The sequence below is a fragment of the Mastigoproctus giganteus genome, chromosome 13 (genome assembly GCF_048544385.1).
Source record: "Mastigoproctus giganteus isolate SK-2022 chromosome 13, ASM4854438v1, whole genome shotgun sequence".
NCBI classification, from domain to species: domain Eukaryota; kingdom Metazoa; phylum Arthropoda; class Arachnida; order Uropygi; family Thelyphonidae; genus Mastigoproctus; species Mastigoproctus giganteus.
Genome location: NC_143587.1, coordinates 112,737,041 through 112,759,545, shown reverse-complemented (window position 1 = coordinate 112,759,545; position 22,505 = coordinate 112,737,041). Strand labels below are relative to the sequence as shown.

Genomic DNA, 22,505 nt, shown 5'->3' with positions numbered 1-22,505 from the left:
ACGCGACACTAGTGGACGAACCCGCCACTTGGCAGGTATATAGATACACTGCATTCATGTAGACTGTAATTCGATGTCAGTATGGATAAACATTGTGAGTTAACCGACTTTGAAAGAGGGATGATAGTGGATGCCCAATGCATGGGTCACTGTATCACGGAGGTGGTACAGAAATTGCACTATCCTCGTTCGACAGTATCAAGAGTGCAACGGGAATATGCCATTTCTGGATTAACATCTCATCATGGACAGTGCTGGGCAGAGAAAGGTAGTGAATGAACGTGGCCATCAACTTTTGTCTCGCATTTTTTAGCCAACTGGAGAGCGACAGTGGCATATCACTGCCGACTTCAATGAGGGAGGTGCCAGACATGTCTCCACCAAGACCATCAGATAATCATTAGCCACAATAGGTTATGAGAGCTGCCAACCCACCAGAGTCCCATTGTTAACACCATGACACAGGACTCTACCCTCGACTGGGTAAAAGAACATTGGCACTGGACCTTTGATGATTGGAGATAGTCTCCTGGTCAAATGAGTACTGTTTTCAGTTATTGTAAGTGGACAGGAGAGTGCGTATCTAGCGGAAACTACACGAAGCTATACACCCTTCATGTGAACAAGAAACTGTTCAGGCAGATGGACAGTCGGTAATGGTCTGGGGGTGTGTTCAACTGGCACACGTTGGGACCTCTGGTACATCTTGACACATCTCTGAACAGTCCAGGTTATGTGTCCATCCTTGCAGACCATCTGCATTCCTTCATGGTCATCGTGCACCCACAGGGCAATGGATTCTTCCAGCAGGACAGTGAATTTCCCTACAGAGCCGTGGTGACTAGAATATAGTTTGAAGAGCATTCTGCAGATTTTACCACCATGGAATGGCCTCCCCTTTCACCGGATATGAACCCTGTGGAGCATCTTTGGGATGCTGTGGAAAAGTCTGTTCAAGCTTTGGATCCTTCACCCAGGTATGCGACAGAATTATGGACAGTGGTGCAGCAAGCATGGATGGAAATACCTGTGGAACTCTTTCATGAACTAGTGGACTTAATGCCTCACTGTGTGACTGCCCTTATCCAGGCTAAAGATGGGTCTGCTTGTTAGATAGGTATCCCATGATTTCTGTCCACTCAGTGTATATGCATAAGATGAATTTATGTTGGAATATGCAGAGATGGTGATCCTTCAATTATCTGTGGAACACTTTCGTGAACTAGTGGACTCAATGCCTCTCGTAACTGCCTTATCCGGATGAAAGCTGGGCCTACCCATTACTAGGTAGGTATCCCGTGATTTCTGTCCACTCAGTGTAGTTGTAACAGTTATAATTCTAATAGCTATAACAAGCACTAACACCTACTCTATTTTGATTGACAGTTTATTAAATGCATATTTGTATTTGTGTCTGAAAAGTTGCATATCACACTCTTGCTTAGGAATGTAATACTTCATATCATTGTTGTTATGGAAATATCAGTTTTGACTAACAGCACATTTTCCAGAAGATGTAACATGCTGTAAGCCTGATGATTGCCTTTTTAGGGTTTACCACCTTTTCAGAACTAAATAATGCAAGAATCAAAAGAGAAAAATCTAGTACTTTAGGTATAGAAAAAGATGCAGTTGTGATATATTGTGCCAGTATGGTTAAAGGTTAAGTTATTTAGAGAAAATCCAGGTTTTATTTTGAAGATGAATATAGGTGAAGCAAATTTTGTTTGCTTCACCTATATTCACTTCTGTTTTATGGGAGTTAAGACAGAATCATGTTTTAGAAGCATCAAGTGTAACTAAACTGAGCATTTTTATTCAAGAATAATGTTGGAATACTCTTGGATGAAAGAATGTAAATATTTAAATATTGGTATTTAAGGAGCTAATGCTGGACATTTGGATAATTGTGATGGTTTGCATATTGAAAATTTAATCAAACAGGAAAGAAGTGTATTATCAGGATATGGTTTCCATTTGGTAGTAGAAGGTTATGGATATACAAAAGTAGAGTAGATGAAAAAACCTTGGGAAGTTTGAAGGTAGTAAGCCATTTATCATTATGTGCATTGAGGGTCACAGAAGAAAGAGACCACTCAATTGCAGAAGGCAGTATACAAACTTGCTTTGAAGGCCTTTATGCTAAAACTAATTAAAAGTCTGAAATACGAACTCTTACTCTTAAAACTTTCTTGCTAGTTCGTTAAGTTTTCAGTGGATTTTTTTTATGGCAATTATGAAACCAAAACCTTCCCATCACAGACTATTTCTTTTAATCACATTTTTTGAAAAAAAAGTCATATACCTTTTGTCCAAGAGAATACCAGTAAAGAAGAGAGCCTTCTACATGTTGAAATTGTTTATATGATAAACAATTAAAATAGCACACTCTCTAGAAATTTGTAAGAATGTCAATAATATCAAAAAGAAAATGAACTTACTCTAGTAGACTTACTAGATTACTAGTAATCAAGTCATCCCAGGGGCTCACATCTAGTGAGTATGGGCTTGGCACACCCAGGGTCCTGAGCTGGATATCCTCATTTTTTCTCTCTATTGGTGATTCCCTTCTACTTCTGACTCTCTCTCTTTCAGAATTTTTTTTTTTTTTTTTGGCTGGTGCAGCAAACTCCTCAGGCTTCCTTTGCACCATATGGCTAAATGTAATAATAATAAGTCACAAAGGAGGTCAGGCAAGATAAGGCACATTATGAGAAGTCCCTGGAAAAGAATGCAAAGGAAAACAGCAAAAACTTCTGTGCTTATATTAACAGTAGAAGGAAGGGGTTAAATCATATTGTGCTACTTGATGTTTATGGGTAAACTGTTGATGACTTGCTCAGGTTGCAGACAAATTGAATGGATATTTTGCATCTACATTCACACACAAGGAATCCTTTATGGTAGGGGATATCAAAAGTTTTACAAACTCTATTGTGGAGCTGATAACTGAAAGGGAAGTGGAGGGGAAATTGTTGAGGATGGACATAAAAAAAGGTACCTGAGGCAGATGGAATCTATCCATTTGTATTAAGGGAGGCAGCAAACCCTTAGCCGTAATTATGAGAGCATCCTTAGAGATCTAAGGACCATAGAGATCTACCCTGGATTCAAGGGAGATCTCTATGGACTTGAGTTGTGCAAATATATCCCCAATTCATAAAGGGGGGATCTAAAGGCACGAGTAATTATAGACCTGTTAGCTTAACAGCTGTTCCAGGGAAAATAACGGATTCACTGGTTAAAGAAGTAATGCAGGACCATCTGGATAGGAATACAATTAACTGCAATCACAGCAAGGATTTGTCAAGGGGCACTTGTCTAACCACTCTGATAGGTTAAGATACAATAACCAAGGAACTGAATGCAAAAAATAATTTTAATATCTTCTAGGGGGCTTTGCCCCCTGCTCACTTTGCTCACCAATCCCTGCACACATTTTCTACATAAAATGTGGAGGTATGACGGAGTAGATCAAATCTTTTCTATATAAAAGGCACACCTGTCGAAACGCACTGATGTTCTTCCTCCCATCCTTCAGCTATCTCCCTCACTCATGCTTTTTTTTTTTTTTTTCCTTTTGTTCTTCATCAGGAAGTTCAGGTAATCCCTTATGGAGAGCAGCCAGAGTACTGTGGAAAGCCTGGCTCACCTACCAGTGGTGGTGGCGGGCAACATGGAGTCCCACTAGGGGCCCTGCGGCCAAGAAGCCAGCACAAACAACAGAACCCAACACTAAACTACACATGCAACACATAACACTTTTCTGGCTTTTGTTTTTACAGAGGTTCTGTATTCATCACAAGAGTACTGATGGCACAGATATGGGAAATCACAAGTAGTGCCTTACCCAAACGCTACGCCACTACACAAATAAATGCTACTATGATCGATATCTAATCAGGAAATGACCTATGTAATTATTTACCTGTGCATTTGTAGTGACGTAATTGCCCCGCCCACTTGTACCACGTGACCCGCACCCTATTCTCCCATTGGCTACCCCACCATGTGACATTCTCAAGGTGGAATAAATATCACTGCTTTTACATAGGTCACTTAGGAAAAGGCCTTTTCTTCAGGTTCCATAATGCACAAGGAATATTATTGCATCCGAAAGAGCAGGACTAAAATATTTAATTAAACTATTTACAAACTATATAAATATTTAAAATATTTATAAAATACCAAACTATCTACAAATATACAAACTATATCGGGTCCCTTCATCAGCTGACATTACAATGGAACATCAAGCGATGCTCTGCATGGTTATGTATTACAGAGTGAAGCACGTGCATGAGGTTCGTGAAGGTTGTGGATACAATTGTCTTCCAATGTAAGACAACAATGTAAAAGGGTGTAATTATCCTGCGCATTTGTAGTGACGTAATAGCCCTGCCCTCTTCTCCCATTGGCTTGAATAAATATCACTAGGAGGAAAACTTTTTTAATGTATAGAGAGATACTTGGATTTTAGGAAGGCTTTTGATAATGTTACATGTAAAAGAATGCTATACAAACTGGTACAATGTTGCATTAGAGCGCAAGTTACTACTATGGATAAAGGGATGGTTAAGTGGAAGAAGACAGAGAGTCGTTATTAATGTGTCCCTCTCTTTCTGGACTTATTAGTGGAGTCCCGCAGAACTCAGTGCTGGACCTATTGTTGTTTTCAATATTTATTAATGATATTGATTAAGGTTATTGTTTGTTATGTGGTTTTTTTAGGAGCATTAGCAACTAAGGCCATATTGCTCCGGAATATGCGGTGGTCATTCCCTGACCTTTCCGCATCCTCTGTATTTGGTGGTGACGGGCTCGAACCCCCAGTCTAATCAAGAAGCGTGTGCTACGCACTGCTGCTGCTCCTTTCCACCTGGCTACGGGGGCACCTGATGAAGGTATATCAGGCGTAATATTTAAGTTTTCAAATAGTGTGAACCAGAGCTGTAATGCTCAATATGTTCTACGTTGATATCAATATTTGTAAAATAATAAGAGAAGTTTACCTCCAGAAATGATATTCTCCAGAAATTATAATTTCTGGAGAGTATCATACAGAAGTGTTCTACGTACTATATTGAGGTAAACTTCTTTTATTATTTTACAAATATTAAGTTTTCAGATGACATAAAGGTTGACAAGGTGATTAACAGTAATCAGGGTGAGACACAGCAACAAAATCTAGGAAAATTAGGTTGGTGGACTGAGAAATAGCATTTGGAGTTTAACTTTGACAAATGCAAGGTACTGCATATGAGTAGCAGTAATCCCAGAGTAACTTATCAACTGTATGGTACTACACTTAGGATAATGAAAAAGACCTGGGGGTAATTGTGCAGCCAGACAGGAAATTTTCTGAGCAGTGCAGACATGCTGCTGGGACAGCTCATGGGGTTTTGTCAATGATATACAGAAACTTTGCTAGCAGGGATAAGGAGGTGATTATCCCTTTGTATACGGCCATGGTTATGCTGCCTCTTGACTACTGTATACAGGTCTGGAGACCTCGCTTTAAGAAGGATATAGATCTACTGGAACGGATGCAGAGAAGGGCAACCAAATTGGTGAAGGGAACAAAAGGGTGCTCTTACCTAGAAAGTTCTGAAAATTGAAGCATCTGAAGACTAGTCGCATAGCCATAGCCTAGTGGTCAGGCACGTGGGTGCATAAGTACACGTGCCTTGAGTAACCGGAGTTCAAGCTACTACTGAATACAGTGCTGTTTCTTGTATTCTGCTATCTTGTGAACCCCTCTGACCGTTTGGTCGTCCCGGAGTATAAACAGAAAAATTTATTTATTTTAGTCACCTGTGAGGAGATCTGATCGAGGTGTTTAAAGCCTTGAATGGATTGAGTAAGCTGAATGTTAATGGTGTTCTTCCATTTGCCGAGACTACATACATGAGGGGCATAAATTCAAGTTGAGGAAGGATGGTTGCAGGAGAAATGAGCAGATGTTTGCCCTCAGCCAGTGGGTGGTTGATTGTTGGAACAGGATTCCGTCTGTCGATGTGGATGAATTGAATAAATTTAAGGGAGAACTAGGCAAATTCTTGGAGGGTACAGATGGGTGAACTGTGTTTTTTTTTTTTTTTTTTTTGATGCTATATAAGCTTGTTTTCTTACATCATTTGCAATTACTACTTCTATTATCAAAAAATTCAAAGTATAACATCAAAAATCTGAATTTTTTAAAAAATTGGCATTTTTGAATATTCATAACAAGGGCAGAAAAGAAATAGCACAGTTAGACTTGAAAAAAAAAAAAAAAAAAAAAAGCACTAGATTTTACAATTTATGCATTATATTCCATTAATAATTTTCACCCACTGATTTCTTTCTGTGGGTGAAAATTAACATATTTCCTTGACTATGTCATTGTTACTGTATATTTGCAATGTATAAAGTCATACATTTTGTGAGACAGTCAATACTAGTTTACAGTATAGTACTTCTACTACAAATTGGTCCAGTAGGTACTAAAGCTTAATTAATAAAGGAACAAGAATATCATTCTGGCTTAATGTAGGTGACTGCCGTTCTGTGGAGATTATAGGGATCAGAGCTACTTTATTATCTAATAAAAATAACAAATTACCACTGAATAATTAAGCTATATAACTTTCAAAAAACTGGACTATTCAAAATTTCAGCACGTGTTGGATCCCAAAGCTGCTGGATTTATGAGATTCTCCTGTATAAGTAAAACACCTTCCTCAAAACTGAACCATTACTTTTTGAAACTAATATTGAATTAGGATCAACCTAATTCAATATTAGGAGTTAGGCTAGTGGAAAAATGATCAAAAGAATGAAATAAAAAAAATACTTCGGAAATAATAAGGATTATCCCAATTTATATCCTTGTCACAGATATGTTTCAAAAAGTTAATTCTTCTTCTTCATGTGCCATCTGCTAGCAGAGGTCAGCGACTACCACAGTAGATATCTCTGGTTGCTTTCAACAGCTGTCAGTGTTCAGTCCCCTCCAATTTTTGATGTTATCTAGCCATGATATGCATCTTCTCCCAGGCTTTTTTCTTTCCTCCATTCTCCCCTCAATAATTAGCTGATTTTTCCAATTTTCTTCAGGACAATCTCATTGGTAACCCTTGCTGTCTATGGTGTCTTTAACATTCTTCTGTACACACATTTAAAATTGTATTCTTTTGTATGCTTACATTTAAAATGGTTCTAGTTTTTTGGAAGCATTAGTTTTCAGTGTCCATGCCTCGGCACCATACAACAAACCTGACATCATCATGCAAATTCTAAAGTGGAGATTCAAGTTTCCATTGCATAGTGCAGAAAAAAAAAACACAGCCTATGATTAAGTGTGCCACTAAACATATGCCTGACAGTTTCAACAAAGCTGTAAACTCCTTTGGCTGCCTTAGGACTGTTTATTATTATTATTATATATATATATATTTTTATTATTGTATTAAAAATCTAAAAGGAGAAATTTTTTTCTAGCTTTTAACCAGGTGCACCAAGTTTTTTTTTTTTTTTTTAGGATCACATGCACACTTGGAAAATAACCTTAAAAATCAGCAAAATTCATAATTATTATGCACACAACTATTAAAATTCCATTTTTTATAATAAAAACATTTTAAAAATAAACACCTGAACCACTTTAGACATATTTTTGATGTTAAAAACGTTTTTACCGGCGTTATTTGGAAAAAAGTGTTACGTTATCTAGAAGTCGTCACAAAATCCGATGCGCATGCATTGTACTTGTTACTGCAGTGACACAACAAGTACAACGCATGCGCCCAAGAAAACTCAATTGTACGCAACAAGTGCAGTGACACAACAAGTACAATTGAGCAGTGACGTGCTACGTTATATTAATGATTAATATGTGAGTGACTGTGTCAAAATCTACAGCCCAGCATTTTGAAGGAATATTGTGAAGGGAAGTTGGACAGAAATGTGTATCCAGATGAAATTCAACAAGAGTTTTGTTATGCCTGGGAGTTCTCAAACTGCACCTAAAAAAACTCGAGCTGAAATAATGAAGGAATATCGTGAACAGAAGAAAAGGAAATTAGAAATTCAAACTATTCCGAATCATAATGAAATTCAACCACAGAGTTCTACTTATCAGGAATCTAAAACTCCAGCAGAATGAATGAAGGAATATCATGCACGAAAAAAATCAAAATTAGAAATTACTAATGAGATTCCTTATTACATCCCTATAGTGTCTCCATGAGCTGACAGTGAATGAAAACCTAGTGTACAAAAAAAACCCATTTGGATTTAGTTGTAATGTTTGTGATTTCAATTTGATTTGACCATTTCCAACAACTTCATATGAAGTTGTTGGAAATGGTTAAAAACGTTCATTAAAAGAGGGACAGATACCAACTATGGCCGCATCAAATGGATTTATATATCCAACATATCGTACTCATTTGCCTCCACTGGATGTTGTAACTGAGCGTTTGATATCACCACGATTACCCTTTATGCAAATTCATCATTTACATTATGAACATGGACAATATGGGATCATTAGATAAGTAATAAATGTACCAGTTACAATATGATAATTCATCAATTACCTAGAGAATTAGATGATGATTATGTCATTAATGTACATATAAAATGAAGACTCATACATAAATCATCATATCTACAAGGATGTGTGCAGAAGAAAATAGTGAAAATATGGTTACGGTATTTGATAAATTCACCTTTGTATAAATTCTACGGCATGAAAGTGAGTGACGATTTCTTGGGGACAAATGATAATAGTGAACAGGAACATTCAGATGAAATTGTGGAACCTGTCAACAATGATGATGAACTTTTTTAACAACAGTAAAATTCAACACGGATGTGTCAACGGGTCAGAAATTAAGGATGCACGGGTCAGAAATCATCTCCACAGAATTCAATATGGATATAACTGATCTAACACGAGCATTAAGTGTAGATGTACTGAATTCTGTGGAGTTGAGTTCACAAGAGGTAGCTTCGTATTTATTACGATACCCAATGTCCTTGTCTTCAAGAGTGATTGAATACGTGCCAATGGTATGGCCACATGAGCATCAGAAATTACGTAAATGAAAAGCTGAATTGGATGAACAACAAGTTGATAGTGAGTCTTTGGATATATACGGAAAGATAATATTTTTGATATATGAAAAACAGGGTGAAACATTAAAAGATATAACTTTTGCACAATTTACTGCTCATTATCAAAAAGGAAATGGGGATGGGTGAAAAGACAATTTCCTAAAATAATTCAGTATCGGAATTATAATACATCATGTCTTCATGAACACATACACGAAATGGTAACTTTACACATACCATTTATCAGAGGAGAATGAAATTTTGAATGAAAATAAATATTTTGAACTTTATGAAACTAATAAAGAAATAATTACCTTGAGAAGAAAAGAGTTTGAATCTGATATTGATATTGAAAAGACGCTAGCAATTTGTAGGCAACTTTGTATCGAACTTGATGAGAATGGTGAAAATGGACTGGTGGAAAAAAATGAAGAATTTCTTAAATCAAAAGAAATTGATGATGATTTCTTTACCGACAAGAAAACTATTGATGAGGAGATGAGAATAGCGATGATGGATAAATTATCATCTGTTAGGAAGCGAGAGAATGTCTTACCATCTGAAAAATACTGTCGTTTGATGAGTAGTACTGCTAAAGAACAATGTGCATTATTACTTGAAGCTATCTATCATCAAATTGATAATCAGATACATGAACCAATACAAATATTTCTCACTGGACCTGCTTGTGGAAAGACATTTACTCTTAAATTATTGATGGAAACATAATCGCTTTTGTAATGTGTCAAATATTCACAATGCATATGTTACTTGTGCCTCCATGGGCAATGCTGCTGTGGCAGTCAATGGTACAACAGTGCATTCTGCTTTCTGTATATGTCTATCAAATAATCTTTAACTTAGCAATGAAATTCTTCAACAATATAGAATTGCATTTCAACATGTATGTACTATTATAGTCGATGAAGTTGAATATGATTAGTGCAGAACTATAATCGATTATAGATATCTGCTTAAAGCAGATAACTGGTGTTCATGAAATACCATTTGGAAGTATGAATATATACTTCATTTTAGATTTACGGCAATTGCCTCCAGTGCATGCTACACCTATATATAAACACCTGAAGAACTCATTGATTGCTCCAGAATTATGGCATTCACTATTATCCAGAATTATGGCAGTTTCATGAATTAGTACAAGTTGTTTGATCTGGTTATTACCAGATGAACTTAAAATTATAGAATCGAGATTTGTTACCAAAGAAGATGCTACTAATTGATGTCCAAAGGGATTCGACTATTTTTAAGAAATAGTGATGTAAATGCCTATAATACAAATGCTTTAGTTGCAGATGAAACCCATGAAGTGGTTGCACAAGATTTATACCGAGGATATCATTCTGAAGAACAATTAGCAAGTATGCAAAATAAAATTCATAAAATGTCAGTGACTGAAACTGCAGGACTTCCATACATTCTACCATTATTGAAAGGAAAACTGTAACATGATTACTACAAATATAGATGTGCATGATGGATTGGTAAACAATGCAATCAGTACTTTAGTATATTTCGAATTTGAGGACGATGAAACAGTCAAATGAGTATGGATGAAATTTCCTGAATCAAAAATAGGACAAAAATAAACCTTCAATCTCATTATAAACAATATGTGGAAGATAAACATTTACCTAGTCAATCCATACCAATTATAAAACAAACAACTACGATTCCATTCAAGAACAATAGGAAATTAACATGTAGACATACATAATTTCCTCTAGTATGTGCTTGTGCTTTGACTATACATAATCTCAAGGAGGGACCTTCAACATAGTTGTATATAATTATGAGAGAGATCATAACAGCAACTTGTATACTTCGAGTGATCATTCGTGTATTAAGAATTTGCAGATAAAGGAACCACTAAGTGGCAGTGATCATAGTGTACTGATGTGGGATTTCCTTAAAGATATAATTACCATCAGGGGTAAAGGAAAGGGTTTTTGCTTCCGTAAAGGTGAGTACAGTGGTCTCAGGCAGTTTTTAAATTCTATCAACTGATGATGTTACCAAGAATAAATTCTAAGTGGGAAGCATTCAAGGAATTAATCGTGGATGCTACTAAAAGTTTCATACCTATTAAGAAATATTGTTCAAGGTTTAGGCCTAAATGGTTATCAAATGAACTAATGAGACTCATGACAGAGAAGAAAAATGCATGGGATGCATATAATTATCAAGCGACTCAGAAGCCTATGGCAGATATAAGCTAGTCTGTAATCAGGTCACAAAGGAGGTTAGGCAGGCGAAGGCAGATTATGAGAAATCTTTGGCAAAAGATGCTAAGAAAAACAGCAAGGATTTCTTTACTTATATAAACTAAAAGAAAGTCGTTGAATATGATTGGTCCACTTGATATTGCTGGTTCGACTGTTGATGATCCTACTCAGATAGCAAACAAACTAAATGAGTATTTTGCATCTACATTCACACATGAGGAGTTATTAAGGTTTGAAAATGGCAGAAGGTTATCAAATTGTAGCAGGGTGCTTAATAATTTTGTAATAACTGAGAGCAAAGTGGAGGAGAAATTGTTGAAGTTAAACATAAGAAAGGCACCTGGGGTGGATGGGATCTATCCAGTTATATTAAAGGAGGCGGCAAAGCAACTAAGCAAACCCTTAGCCATAATTACCAGAGCATCCTTGGACTCAGAGGAGGTTCCCACGGACTGGAGATGTATCCCCAATTCACAAAGGGGGATCGAAGGGTGACACGAGTAATTACAGACCAGTTAGTTTAACTTCAGTTTCCGGGTAAAATAATGGAGTCACTGGTTAAAGATGTATTGCAGGATCATCTAGACAAGACTGCAGCAATAATTCAGACACAGCATGGGTTTGTTAAGGGAAAGTCTTGTCTGACAAATTTGATAGGATATTATGATGTGGTTACACAGGAACTGGATGCAAAATATAATTTTGATATCATATATTTGGATTTCAGGAAAGCATTTGACACTGTTGTGCATGGAAAACTATTGTACAAATTGGAGCAGAATGGTATTAAGGGTAAGTTGCTACAGTGGATAAAAGGATGATTGAGTGGGAGAAGACAGAGGGTGGTAATTAATGGGTGCTGCTCTTCGTGGACTAATGTTATTAGTGGAGTCCCACAGGGTTCGGTGTTGGGTCCTGTGTTGTTTTGTATATTTATCAATGATATTGATGAAGATATATATCAGGCTTAGTGTCGAAGTTTGCAGATGATACAAAGGTTGGCAGGGTTGTTAATGACAGTAATGGCAGTGCTACAGCAACAGGATCTATATAATTTGGGCAAATGGGCTAAGAAGTGGAAACTGAAATTTAACCTTGACAAATGCAAAGTACAGTAAACCCCCACTATTAGCAGGGGTTACGTTCCTGAGAAATGTTGTGAATACCGAAAACGCGAATACTGAGTTATGGCTCCCATAGTAATAAAGGGGTTCCATTCCAAAGTATAAAATATATAAGAAAAACTTGTCTAAAATTTTGTCTGTGTGTGTATTATATGTACCTTCATAATATGACTATGTACATAGACAGCACATAGTGAAATGCAAGCATATGGCATCGAAATTAAAATAAGAAACAATTTAATATTAAATGTAATATTTATTAGAAAATTTCAAACAAATCTTTCAAACCAGTGCCTTGGCTAGCTAAAAAACTTATCCCGCCAGTGCTATCTCCAGTTTTGCTCAAGTGTTGATAAAGGTGTTTTGCCTTTTCACGAATGATGAGTGAACTTAACAGAATTTTATTTTGAGTTCAGTCTTCTATCCACAGATTTAAAGCTTTTTCCATTTTTTCTAATTTAACATCATGAGTTACAGAGCAAATTTTTGAAACAATTACCGCGTTTTCACGGACGCTATGGCGGATTTTTCCTTCCAATTTCTTGATTGATCGTACCGTTGACTCATTGATTTTATAATGTTTTGCCACTGAGGAGACACTTTCACCATTAGAAATTTTGTCTAATAACTCAATTTTATTTGCTAATGTCATCACCTTCTTTGATCTTTTCAGATTTCCCTTGTTATTCGTAGCCATATTTTTGTATGGGTTAGAAAGAACTTGTCCACAATAAAGTCACTTTCTTCCATTAACCCTAGAAAAAGTCTGTTTTACACTGGAAAACGGTAGATTTATCACTTTTGTACGCATATAAATTAAAAGCAAAGGATGAAACCTTCCATGGCAAGCGCATAACACATAACACTGAACAAGAATTAGTAAGAAACATCCACGCTTGCGATTTTGTTACCCCCCCACCCACTGAGCGCTGTTTTGATCGGGAAAGATAATTTTAGCCACGCCCATGTTTTTTTATGACGGAAAATGTTCACGGCGCTTTAAAATTCACATTTTTTTAGGTTTCATTTTATATTAAATCAGCGACCGCGAATACGCGAAACCGTGAATACAGATACCGCGAATAGCGGGGGTTTACTGTACTGCATATGGGTAGAAGTAACCCCAGAGAAACATACCAACTGTGTGGTACTACACTTAAGGTGGTAGAAAATGAAAAAGACCTGGGAGTAATTGTGCAGTCAGATATGAAGTTTTTTGAACAGTGCAGACAGGCTGCCAGGACAGGTCATGGGGTTTTGTCAATGATACATAGGAATTTTGCTAGCAGGGAAAAGGAGGTGATTGTCCCTCTGTATAAGGCAATGGTCAAGTATACATTGAGTACTGCGTACAGGTCTGGAGGCCTCATTTTAGGAAGGATGTAGATTTGCTTGAGTGTGTGCAGAGAAGGGCAACAAGATTGGTGAGGGGAATGAAGGGATCTTCTTACCAAGAGAGGCTTAAGTTCTTCAAATTGCAGTGGCTGGAGACTAGGCACCTGCATGGTGATCTGATTGAGGTGTATAAGGCCTTGAATGGGTTGAGCACGCTGAATTCTGATGGGATCCTTCCACTTGTTCAGATTACAAACCTAAGGGAGCATAAATTCAAATTAAGAAAAGACAGATGTAGAATAGATATGCAGAGATTTGCCTTTAGCCAGTGGGTGGTTAATTGCTGGAACAAACTTCCATCTGTTGTGGAAGTTGGTAGGTTAAATAAATTTAAGGAGGAACTGGACGCATTCGGAGGGAATGGTGTGATATTTTTTTTTTTTTTTGGCTGATGCTGCATAAGCTCATACACTTGCTTTCTTGGATCACATGCCACTACTTCTACTACTTTGCATTATGCTGAGTGACCTCATTACAAGGTTTATATATTACAAATCCCCCACGACGATTTCACATTTCACCACGGCAAAGCTACTAGTAATGTAGAACTTTGTGCTGAACTAGATCACTTGAAAAATAATAAGCTACCATCTCTACAGGATGAACTGCAAGATTTCATACAAAGTGTTATATCTATATTGTCAGTGAATGTACAAAGTTTACAGGCTCATGTTCAAGATATCGAAACAGACACAATCTTACAGCAATCCAAAATATTGATATTATGTGAAACGTGGTTGAATAATGATGAACATATATTACTTAAACTATTCCAATGCGTGACTCAATTTAAAAGATTGGATGTTCGTAGTGGTGGTGTTGTGATATATTAGTGTGAAGGTTCAACTATCATCACATATCTTTGCACAACATAATAACAGCATTGCGACAGCAGTATCAGATGAAATTGGAGACATTTGTGGATATTTGTGCAAATTCAATAGTGAATCTATTTTAATCGTTGCCATATACATCACTCCAGGGATGTCATTAGATATAATTCAAAAATTCATAAACAAGAATTTGATGCCATATTCCATTGTAGGTGCAAAATTATTGGAAGAGCCACTGGATCGTATACCTATGGTTCTCGCTGGTGATTTCAATCTAGAATTAAATTCTGAGGCTGGAAAGAAGTTTTGTAGATTTATGAAAGATGTCTTCAGTTTAGATATTAAGTCAAATACTTTAGTAAATACTACACGTAATGGAATGACAATCAATGGAGTATTCACTTGGGAATTAAAATCATTTGAGTGTCAAAATTATATATCTTATTTCAGTTACCATATACCAATAATTTTAGTGTTGTTATATTTTATACGAATTATTTCATTGTACACTAGTACAATGAAAAATTCCATTCATTGTATTTCATTATACTGAAATTATTTTTTCAATAAAAATAATGCAATACTTTTTTTATTTATTTTACTGTACCAGTTTCACAATTTATTTTACTGTACCGGTTTCACAATTTATTTTACTGTATCAGTTTCATAATGAGTTCCTGCAGTAAAGACGTTTTTAACAGCTGGCGTTGTGACATTATCAGTGATGCTATCAGTCTCAGAGTAGCATGGCAACGACTCATTATGTACCTGAGACATAATTTTTTATCATCTCCCTTATTTAGGTGAGTGAAATGTAAATCAGAAATCCTCATTTACTGTTGGCAAGCAAACGAATCGACGCTAGGCAGACACAGAGTATTAGCATTTTCAGGTGTGCTGCCATTAAATGTAAAGCTAGAATGCTTCAATAATTAAATATGAGATGCTGCTAATTTCTTATTTCTCAGTGCTTTCATATAATTATCGAGAATAGGCTTAACTTGATTGTACACTTTTCCTGTTTGTGCAATAATGATTGGAGATTTTTGAAATTTTCATGGAGAAATCAATGAAATCACTTTTGTTGAAAGGTATTGGGAATTTCAGCTGTGTGGACTCAGTAGACAAAAAAGCATGATATTATGCTCTGTCTCTGAAATCGCATGAGATTTCAAAGGATTTGCATCATTAATATGAAATACAGTCGGACCTCTATACAGGGTGTCTCAAAAATATTGGTACTAACGTTTAGGGGAGGTAGGTAACATCTAAAGGAATGTGGATCGCATAGGAACCCATAACCGGAAACGTCACCATAAGTCGGTACACAGCGCTGTTCATCAGTTCGCGAGAGGCAAAATTTCTGGTTTACTCATTCAAGCAGTAGTCACCGCACAAAGAGCATGCATCGATATACAAACTGTTAGCTGGTAGACATGAGCTGGTAATCCATACACCTAGTGTATGGATTAGCAGAGGGCAATGGACGAGCTGCTCAACGAATTTATGGAGAACGCTTCCCAGACAGACATGTACCGGACCACCGTTTGTTTGCGCGTGTTCATCAAAATTTGTGCGATTGTGGGTCAGGTAACAGGAGTAGTGCGGGCAGACCACATTTGACGCGAACTCCCGCCATGGAAAAAAGTGTGTTGAATGCCTTCCAGAATAATCCTACTACCAGTACACATGCCGTTCCCTCTGCCTTAGGAGTGTCTCGTTGCAGTGTATAGCATGTCTGCACAACGATTCCTTACACCCCTTTCATCTCCAAAGGGTTCAGTTACTCGACGTGTGGCTTTTGTGCAGTGCAAGAAAGTGTTCAAGACTTGAATTTTCCAGCCTATGTTTTTTGGTCACGGATGAGGCTTGTTTCATTCGGGAAGGCTTATTCAATCAGCACAATGCTCATGTGTGGGCTCACGACAACCCACACGATGTGCACCCCCATGCGGCACAACAGCGCTTCGCAATAAATGTGTGGGCAGGTATGGTCGGCGACTGCTTAGTCGGCCCATACCTGTTACCATCCCGCATGAACTCCACTAAATATCGGATCTTTCTTGAACAAGTTCTACCAGGGTTACTTGACGATGTTCCAGCAAATGTAAGATGCAACATTTGGTTTCAACATGACGGGGCCCCTGCCCATTATGGAAGGTGTGTTTGTGACCATTTGAACAAGTGTTTTAGGCATCAATGGATTGGTCGTGGTGGCCCCCACGCTCACCTGATTTATCAAGCGTTGATTTCTTTCTGTGGAGGCCGCTCAGATCTATCGTGTATGAATCGCCTGTGGAGACGGAAATGGATCTCATGGCGAGACTCGTCTGTGCTGTTGCTACTGTCAAAGAAACTCCCGGTGTGTTCGACCGTGTCCTCCAATCCATGCTGTGTCGGTATCACGCATGCATCTCGTCTCATGGTGGAACCTTCGAGCATCTGTAGTAACATCATTAAATGCATCCATCTTGTACTCCATTGTTAATATTATGTCAAATAAATGTTTGCCACTAATTACTGTCTTGTGTCATTTCTGCTTCTTGTGCCCCTGCTACTACTTTCCCGTGTCGTTTCCGGTTATGGGTTCCTATGCGATTCGCGTTCCTTTAGATGTTACCTACCTCCTCTAAACGTTTGTACCAATATTTTTGTGACACCCTGTATAACGAAATCGATTGTTCGCTTGAAAAAAATTCATTAAACAGAAATGACATTTTCAACAGTGAAAATGTAAATTCAGAAATAGAGTAAAAGATATACGCTCCAAAATGTTGGAGTCACTCGGATATTCAGCTACTATAACATCATTATCAACTCTGTTTCCGTCACATCTTGACTCCATACTTTCGCCAACTATGCTATGTACATACGCAAATCTATAACAGAATTTATAGGTTGGTTGGTTTTGCATTTTCAAATTCTTTATAACGCCTTGGTCCATTGGCTACAGTTTAGACAAGGTATTTGGAGGGAAGAAAACAAGCTTTGCACTTGTAAGTTTCAAAATTACCAAGGAAAGGTGGGGCAGTTGTCGACAATCAACGTGATTTTTCTGTTTTCTTTCATCATTTTTTTTATCGAAATTTAAAATCCACTGCTCAAAAATTTCACTTGTCTTTCAAGATTTTTTGTTGTAGTTGTAGTCGAACTCTATTGACTCTACTGCTTTGAAACATCGAAGTTGTTTACTTTTTCCTATTACCGAAAGCTTCAGATTTTCATTACCAAGGCTGTAATTCCCTCCTTACTATTTTACCACCTAAACGTTTATCACCTATAAAAGTCAGTTTCTTGTTCGGCAAGCATTTAAAAAATAGACCTGTTTCATCAACATTGAATAGTCTTCTTCAATTGCAACTCCACTTTCACCAGAAATAACTTTTTTGAGTAAACTCGCTCTTTAAATATGTCCAGCCAACCAGAACTGGCTTAGAATGTTTGATGCCCCAGAAAGGATGCATACTCCATAGCCTTTTCTTTTATTAATGGCCCTGATATTGGCAGATTTTGGCCTCAAATCAACTTCATCCACTTACAAACTGCTTCATCTACAGGCATAATTTCGCATGCTTCTGACTGGGTCCCGTTTCCTGCAACAGATTTTCAGAATTGTTAACAGGCAGGAAATACCAAATTGTAAAGAAATTTCTTTCTTTTTTTTTTTTTTTTTAACACCCAGATCTACACTATTAAACAATTTCTTTTTTTAAGCACTTCCACTTTTTTTTCCCACAATTTCTTTTTTAAGCACTTCCACTTTTTTTTCCCACACTATTAAGTGCTTCCACTCTTAGACATTGTAAGGTTGCTTGCATAGCAGCTAAAACAAAATTGATTTAGGGACCACTTGTACCAAAATCAATTTTAGTACCTACTATGTAAACAGACAGGTGACATTTAGTGAAAGTGTGGATGACTCATTTCTGCAAAACAACACATCAATTTCCAGGATAAAGGAAAATCACTCTCTATCCTAATTCTCTAATAGGATGCTTACAGTAGAAAACAGGTTGATCAGATCCAATGCCCGTGTCGGGAATATGCCTTAATCTTTGCCAATGCTATGGATGCACAGATAGCAGTTGATCACTGCAACTTCTCCATATGGTAGTGTATAGGTTTATTTCTTCTTTTTAGCCACTGACCCACTGCTGGGAAAAGGCCTCTCCCAAAACCATTTTTTCTATCCTGTGCCATGGTTCGCTAGTTTCTCATGCAGGGTTTTATGGGCACCACTAAATTGTTAAATGTTTTTGCTCTTAATTAATGGAATTAATCCCTTTAGCTCTTAAAAGCTAAAGGGATTAATTCTTAATTCTTTTAGCTCTTAATTCATGCTTTCTACAGCTTCAGCTCTATTGCCTAAAGGCCAGAGGTGCGAACAGTGCGTACCCAGGTCTCTTGAAATCAGATTGTTATACGGAAACTATTTTCAATGTTATGACCAAGGGGAAATCAAAAAAGTTCACTACATAGAAAAATTTGCTACATGGAAGTTTGTTAAAGAGAGGTCTTACTGTATATGCTTTCTTGGTTCTTTTATTAAAAGTTTATGAACTTTTAATTTTGAATGTATGAAAATGATATCTTTTATCATAATATAAGTTGGTAGAAAGTGAGGAAGATAATAATAATGAGCTAACAAAACAGGAATCGAAGCTACGGCAAACCCAGAAGGTAAATGAAGAATAAAAATAAAATGTATTTAATGCTGAAGATACCATGCTTTCAACATCTTCATCAAGGATCAGCCATCAAAACTGCAGGAAAGACAGCAAGAAGTAAGGCCTCTGTTTCTGACATGAAATATACGTAGCACGTGGTGGAGAGATATTTGAAAATTTTTGAATATAGCGGTAGTGGAAGTAAGGCCAAAAAGTGGCTGTAGGTAAGAGAAAAGCATACGTATATTTCATGGCTGACCAGACAGAGGCAGAAAAAAACTTACTGGAATACCAAAGAGGAGTCGAGTCGGTATACAGACAGTCCATGCTACAGAGGTATGAAGCCAAAAAGATTACTCGCAGCCAGTTCAAAGTATTTATAGCTTCATGAGACCCCCATGTCTTAGAAAAAGGAGACAGTAAGTCAGACAGAATTTAGCCCGGACTCCCTAGCCAGCCTATTTCTCTTATCGTGAACTATTTTTCCTGTCCTACTACCCTGTATTTTTATTTCTTGTGAGCCATTAGTTTACTGAATACAATATCAAGATGTTGTTTTTCTACTATAACATACTTTTCTCCCCTGCACAGTTTAGCGACTATTTACTGCTACTTTGAAAGTCATAACTTTTTTCTATCCTGGGTTGTACTATTTCATATGTTTAATGCCAATTTCCCAACATACCCTCGTAATTTTATTTTAATTTTGTCTGACTTACTGTCTCCTTTTTCTAACACACGGAGTCATCGTGACAAGCTATAAATACATTACTCTTTTTGGCTTCACATCTCTGGACTGTCCATATAAGTTTTTCTTTTTCTGTCTTTTGCCTGCCTCTGTCTGCCTCTGCCCCTGTCTTAACTGACGTCAAGATAGTATCAGTTCAACCTATAAGAAATAAAAGGGTAATGATCGAAACTGCTTCTGAAGTCGATGTCAAGAAAATCGAAGAGTGTACAGAGGTACAAAAGCTTGGGATGGAGGTTGAAAGGCCCCTTCGTCGGTTGCCAAGATTAGTAATTTTTGATGTTGATTCAGATGTAGATCGAGAGTCCCTAAAAAATGAATTGTGGGAAAGGAATTTGGTTGACGGATTCGTCAATAAAGACCAAATTCTTTCCGAGATAAAAATACTCGCTAAAAATAAGGCAAGGAACTCTCCAGGGTACAATGTAGTGGTGGAGGTTTCCCAACGTGTGAGGAGATACCTTTTAAAATATTCAAGAGTGTTTTTGAATTGGAGCTCACACCGTGTTCGGGAGTTGTGGACACCGACAAAATGTTATAAATGTATGGCGTATGGCCTGGTACAGTGATGCAGGCGAGTTCTGCAGTCACTGTGCCGGGAGCGGTCATACTTTTAAGTCTTGTACACAAAGAGCGGATGCTCCAAAATGCGTAAATTGCTGGAGGAGGAAGGTGCCTTCTGCACATGGTGCTAACGATCGAACTTGTCCAGAATATTTAAAGGCGGTTGATACTTTAAAGAGAAGAACTGAACAGGATTAGTTGGTATCATGTGGAGGTACCCCTTTTTTAGTAATTGTAGGAAGACTTCTCCCGGTGGTGACTGGGGGTCGTCGGTCACAGTAACGTCAGTGTTTGGATTCGCAGGAACTGGACTGGTGTGAGTATTGTATGATCAATTGTTATTATGAATTTTTGAAAGATCAATTGTTATTATTATTTAGTCTGGCAGGTACCAGACTATGTTTCACTAGATAGGGCAACCTACCTCCTCGTGGTGGGGGCGGAGATGCCGACTCCGCCGCGAGGCTAAAGGTTGTGCTGTCTTTTGATATATGTCATTAGTCAAGTTAGACTTTTGTAATTGTTTGTTGTTTTGTTAAAGATTGATTGACCAAGGTTGTTAACAAATAAAACAGTTATGATTGTAAGTGGCAGATGAGCTACGGCTCAGGTGGCCATTTGCTTTAGCTTGATTAAATGAAATGCTTCTGTCGGGTCAGCCATGAAATATACAGCTCCTTTTTGACTTCCGCTATATTCAAAAATTTCCAAATATCCACCACCATGCGCTACATATATTTCATGTCAGAAACAGAGGCCTTACTTCTTGCTGTCTGTCCTGCAGTTTCGATGGTTCACCCCTCATGAAGACATGGAAATCATGGAATCTTCAGCATTAACTACTTCTTTTTACTTTTCATTTACCCTCTGGGCTTTTTGTAGTTTTAATTCCCATTTTGTTGGCTCGTTACCCATTCTCTTCCTTCCTTTCTACCAACTTGTATTCCATATGGTTGCTGGGTTCATTCTGCTATAAACTGCAGTTTTCCTAGTCCATCTAAATACATTTATTGTAACTTTCCTTATTAATACATTGTTTATCATATATATATATTTGAACATGGTTTTTTTTTTTTATTTCTTTAGGAATGTAGATCCACCTGTCTGGTATGACACATATCTGAAACTGTTTGAAATACAAAGGTTGTAAAAATGAAAAGAAATTGCTTAGTGTTCATTGCATTGTCATTCTTATTTGTGCTTAATCAAATGTAGACCTTATTTTAATCCAAGTTGTTTGCATTCTAATTATATATTTTTTATTGAAGAAAACAGAATATTGTATAAAAAAGAAATATATATATATATATGAATGTGTATATTCCATGAAAGAGAGATTTTAATGTTAAAAACTTGTATCAATATGTTAAGGTCTTTGCAATGAACAAATTTTGATGATACAGTAAAAAGTCTTATAAATTCAAAGATTAGAAATATAAGAAGAGTGTTTAGTTGTTTCTTTATATAATTTCATCATTAGGTATTTCATTTCCTTTTTTTGGAGGGAAAAAAAAAAAAAAAAAAAAAGTCAGTGTACTACTACAATGTTATACCTCTTTAAGTAACCTTTCAATTAATGTGCTGCAGACTGTTTTATGTTGTTTTTAATAGAGTTGCAATGAGTAAATTAAAAAAAATTATCAATCAGTTTATAACTTATACAAATATGGTATTATGGCATTAACATTATATGATGGGTTGTTCTTAACTCCATTTTTAAAAGCATCAGTCGGAAAATTTCAAATTCTATTAGTTGAACACAACATTCACTGAATAATTTTTATGTTTAATATTGGTTTTCTAAAAAAGAAAAAAAAAAAATTGCT

General features: G+C 36.8%; 1 protein-coding gene across 1 annotated transcript in view; it reads left to right on the top strand.

Moving 5' to 3' along the window:
• LOC150076370 (protein HID1) overlaps positions 1–21,879 on the top strand; it is a 318,232-nt gene extending 296,353 nt beyond the window's left edge. The window contains exon 19 of the mRNA XM_090387033.1: positions 21,766–21,879. Within this exon, the coding sequence (XP_090243159.1) occupies positions 21,766–21,829 (64 nt within the window). The 3' untranslated portion in view covers positions 21,830–21,879. The remainder of the gene's footprint in view (positions 1–21,765) is intronic.
• Positions 21,880–22,505: the final 626 nt, after the last annotated feature.